Source organism: Trachymyrmex septentrionalis, unplaced genomic scaffold (assembly GCF_001594115.1).
Source record: "Trachymyrmex septentrionalis isolate Tsep2-gDNA-1 unplaced genomic scaffold, Tsep1.0 scaffold13, whole genome shotgun sequence".
Lineage (NCBI taxonomy): Eukaryota > Metazoa > Arthropoda > Insecta > Hymenoptera > Formicidae > Trachymyrmex > Trachymyrmex septentrionalis.
In genome coordinates this window covers 1,757,743-1,762,865 of record NW_017304438.1, presented here as the reverse complement: position 1 = coordinate 1,762,865, position 5,123 = coordinate 1,757,743, and the positions used below count along the sequence as shown (strand labels likewise).

Here is a 5,123-nt window from a genome sequence, read left to right as displayed (position 1 = left end):
ATTATTTTATAATGGTACATAAAAAGTTATAAATCTCATTACGATATGATTTGTTAATAGATTGCATTCTTGTTCAAACGTATGAGATGCTTGACCGACTTTTACGATGTTCTACCAACTTTTCTTGGCACATGTATATGTCTCTTGAAAACAATTGGTCTTCAATGGCAGAATGAAAAAGTGAGTATGCCGTAATGCATAATGTTATTTTTCGTCTAAGAAAAATTGCCATAACTACAGTTTAGGATGCTTATTCAACATGTTTGTCATGATTGGTGCTTATTATCGAAATTCAACGATATTTGGATTTTAATGGAATATATGAAGAGAAGTCGGATGTTCACGCTGGTCTTTTTAAGTACACCTAACGATAAGTATACTCAATGATTGTTTTTCTAAGTAATTATGCAAAAAAAGACAATTCCTTTTACTAGTTTTTACCCTCACGGGCGCAGCCAGTTTTGTGACAGCACCACTGACCATACCGTTACTTGACAGTATATTAATGTTAAATGTAACAAGAACAAAGCAAATGCCGCACCCGACGGAGTTCTTTTTGGATATGGAAAAATATTATTATATTCTTTTGGCATTAACGATTGTGGGATACAGTGTATGCTGTACGGTAATAGTAGCAACTGACACCATATATATCGCCCTGCTGCAACATACCTGTGGTACGCTAGCTATACTGAGGTATTCTACTAACTTTGATTTACTTTACTTATCGATTTATAAAAAAATAAAATTTTACTATTATGTATATTACTATAAACTTACAGCTATCGTTTGAAAAGATTGGCTACACACGATAAATCGAAAGAATGTTTCGATCCCACATTTAAAGAGGATAGAGATGTTGAGAATATGGTGAATTGTATACAACTTCAAATCAGAATAGAGAGGTTCTTATAAATTGAGCAAAGTTAAAGTCTATCAGAAAATATTACAAATATGATACGGATTTTCCTATCTCTATTTGTTACCAATAGACTAATCTACTTGATTGAATCGACGTTCGCGACATGTCTTATTACCGACATTGGTTTAGGAATTCTGCTTCAATGTACTGCGTGCGTGATGGTAATAAATAATATATATATTCTATACTCAATTAATATCTATTAATTTAATAAACTGTACTGATTCATTAATACATGTCATGAAGAAAAATGTTTTCTTCCGTATTGATTTAAAACGGGTCGCTAATATGGAATTTTCGTAGATCGTGACTCGTACGGAATTGGTAAGAAACGGTCCACTCGTACTCATTCAATCTCTTCGATTCTTCTTGAATAGCTGGCTAGGACAGAATATAATAGATCACAGTTCTCAAATTTCTGTTGCCGCGTAAGTTATTAATGTAATTAATTAATAACGATGACTAATTTGAAAATTATAAAACTTTTAGATATAACGGAATGTGGTATCAAACATGTTCGGAAGCAAAAAAGATGTTGTTATTTCTATTAATGAAATGTCAAAAATCATATAACATAACTATGGTGAAATTATATGTAATCTGCTTGGAAAATTACAGCTCGGTACGATAAAATGCAGTATATGAATATTAGCTGCAAAATTGAGTAAATCTCAAATTTGTATAAATAATTTATTTTTTAACAATGCCTAAAATATATAAAAATATTTTATTTAATTTTGCATACATAAAATTATATATAAAAAATATACATTTTAACATTGTATTATTTTTAAGCTCATGAAAACATCTGCTTCCTACGTTACACTAATGGTATCATTAAACTCGGATGACGTGTAACTATTTGTAATATGAAGGTCTGTGGTTTGTGCTTGTTGACAAAAAGATAGATTATAAATAAAAATATTTTTGTTCTTAAATGTATTATCAAAAATTTTTATGTTGTACAATCTTTACAATATTATATTTCTTATTCTCATTTTTTAATTAATTTTCAATTAAGTTTCTTAATAAATTTAATAAATCTATTTTAATAAATTTAATAAATTATAATAATTTGCATGCAGTTATATATTTGTGTACAGTAAAAATACAGTAAAATTGTGCATTTGTGTTGAAAATAATCCGTTTTGATAATAATTTGTGAATTTTTTAATATACTCGAGTATTAAATTGACATAATGTGTGATTATATTACTTAAAGATTTTTTGTTAAAATGATTCAACATTTATTAGTTCAAATGATACAATTTGTGATAAGTCGTTAAAATGAATAAATAACGTAAAAGTAGTGTTTAAAACGTAAATTTTAAGATAAATGAATAAAATGTACATTAATTTATCACATCATACTTGTTAATTTCAATAAGAATATGATTTCACGTTTTGTTTATAAACTGTGTCGATTCTTATTTGTATTTATTCTTTTATATAAGGGTGTCCCACACAAATCGCCAAATATTTCATGGGCAGTCCGACAATTTTAGTAATATTATTATTTTAATTTATTCTAACATTAAGAATGATCCGATTGGCTTCGAAACGTATGTACTTTCGATTTGTTTGGTTTTTTTTTAGTATTAAATGTTTATTAATGTCAACTGGTTCGTAGCCCTTCTTAATATTTATATATTTGATTTATTCTAATTGAGCCATTTTATCTATTTATATAATCTAAATAAATGGAATCATTATTAAATTTTAAATTTAAAAAAATGTCTAAAATTTAATATCTTATAAAAGATATGCAGACAAAGAGTAAGGAAAAAGAAAGAGAGAAAGACAAAAAAAGAAAACTTATGTACATTCATTCTCTTTCAAATTCTATTTGCAGCATCGGTATATTTAACGTAAAAATATTAAATTTGATAAAATTAATTACTTCAGTATATCGACTAATTTCTTTGGCTTAAATAAAATGTGACGGTTTTATCTTTGCGATTCTGCAGCAGTTTGGGTATATACTTACTACCATTTATCTTATAGTTTTAGGAATGTCGCTTAATTTATAAAGCGATGGATATACAATGTATAGTCGCAGTTACAGACCTCTTTGATCACAAAGAGAATTGGTCTTAAGAGAAACGCGATATATTACTCATAAATATGTGATTGCGTGATACTGTGGAATACACATCATTGTCTTTTCGTTAGGCTATTTTACTTTTTGAAAACCTCTCAAAGGAATACGGAAATACTGTTTCAAGGAAATAAACTCTGCGATTAGATGTGAATATTCGACGAGATATCTGATCATTTCGAATGATTACTTTTTGATTTCTCAATGTCCTTCTTTGACAATCGCTACTATTATCTTAACAAAATGTTTCTGGCCGTAATCGGCCAATGGCCATTTCAATCGCGACTGGAAAGTAACATGATGTTCGCCATTACATCTTTGTCCACTTTTAGTTTTATATCCTTTCAGGTATTTAAAGAAACGCACAACAGGAAACGTTAAAATCAGCACTGATAATTCGTTTTCTGATTTTCGACAGCTTTGGGGTTTAGCAGCTGGAATAAAGGATCTAAGCATTATTATGGAAAACGCTTCGCAGATACTGGTGAATAGTATGATCGCTATAAAGCTCATTAATTGCGTGTTTACTAATGATAAAGTTCGTATCTTTCGGCTGTATAAAAAACTAACTGTATCATTCTGTGATTATATGTGAACGATATTTTTGAGCTATAGATGAAAGTACTTCTGGAGGACATCAAAAAGACATGGAAGATAGAACATACAGATGCAGAAAAAAAAATATTACAACATTACGCAGAGAAAAGCAGGATTTTCACGATAGGATACGCCAGTAAGTTACCTTTATTTTAAAATTTGTTCATTTTTTTCTATCGGATACATATCTAGCAATATATGAGAAATTAATTCTCTTTATCCTCTTTTTTACTTGTAATGTTGTTATTATTTGTCCAAAATAATGCTATTTTTTCTTCATTTTTTCGAAATATTTTCGACAGCATTATAGAAGTAAGAATGTATTGCAAATTTTTTTTTGAATGTGCAGTCCACATTTTCGTTGTTTTTATTAAATAAACTCTCTTTTCTTTTCTATTAAAATATTGTAACTTTTGAAACATATATAGAGGAAAAGAAGTGACTTATATTTCCAGTTGCTTTCTATGCGACATGGCTTTTCTACACAACAACATCAATCGTCGTTAGCGGAATCTATACGATTTTACCGACAAACAAAACGTACACTGCCAAGTTCCTATATCGGATAGACCATGTTCTTGACATAGACAAATATTTCGAACTGCTGATGCTTCACGGATTTATTAGCGTATTCTACTTATCCTCTGTGCCGGTAGCCGTCGACGCAACGTTTACACTTTGCACGCATCACGTCTGCGCGTTGTTCGAATGCTTACGGTCAGTTGCCCTCGCGAAGAAGGCTGTATCAAGATCTCTTTTAAAAAATTACGACATTATAATTTTTTTTTCATTATAATTTTTAAGCAGTTATAACATAGAGCGCATACGAGGCTCGGATTTTGTATTACTCGAACCAAATATTAAGGATGATGAAGCATATCGTAACATAATTGACTGCATCAAATCGTATCAACATGCTTTAAAGTTAGTTTTAACGTAGTTATATGCGTGCGCGCACGCATGTGTGTGTGTGTGTGTGTGTGTGTGTGTGTGTGTGTGTGTGTGTGTGTGTGTACGTGCGCGCGCGCAATACTTTCACAGCATATTTTAGAGATAAAGTAGAATAAAAATTCTAATACTGTTGGAAATGTTAAGGCTGCAATAATTTTTAAATTATAAGCTAATTTTAATTGCTTATAAGTCAAAAACTATTTTACTTTTATAGTTTCTATTATTATTACTGGATTCTTTGAAATATTCTAAGACGGAAATCCTAATGCAAAACTGTCGAGGTTATAATAATTTGATAAATTGTAATTGAAATACTATTGTAGCGTTGACATTTTCATGTTAGGATTTTTTACTACAGGGGAGACCAGAGTCAGTAGACTATAGGGGTAAGTAGAATAATCAAGGCTAAATTAAAAATAAAGCACGCGAGACACGCGTAAACGTATAAACGTGTATCTATAGTACTTCCTCTCTGAAATACACTCTAAAAATGTAGTACGGTAGTACTACATTTGTTAGACATCCTATATGTGTATGTATATATATGTATATATA

The 5,123-nt window shown here is 29.8% G+C and overlaps 1 protein-coding gene across 1 annotated transcript in view; it reads left to right on the top strand.

Moving 5' to 3' along the window:
- The first annotated feature begins 3,263 nt into the window (after positions 1-3,263).
- LOC108756656 (odorant receptor 13a-like) overlaps positions 3,264-5,123 on the top strand; it is a 3,693-nt gene continuing 1,833 nt past the window's right edge. Inside the window, exons 1-5 of the mRNA XM_018500645.1 lie at positions 3,264-3,368; positions 3,439-3,558; positions 3,636-3,753; positions 4,073-4,334; positions 4,425-4,541. Coding sequence (XP_018356147.1) covers positions 3,264-3,368; positions 3,439-3,558; positions 3,636-3,753; positions 4,073-4,334; positions 4,425-4,541 — 722 coding nt within the window. The remainder of the gene's footprint in view (positions 3,369-3,438; positions 3,559-3,635; positions 3,754-4,072; positions 4,335-4,424; positions 4,542-5,123) is intronic.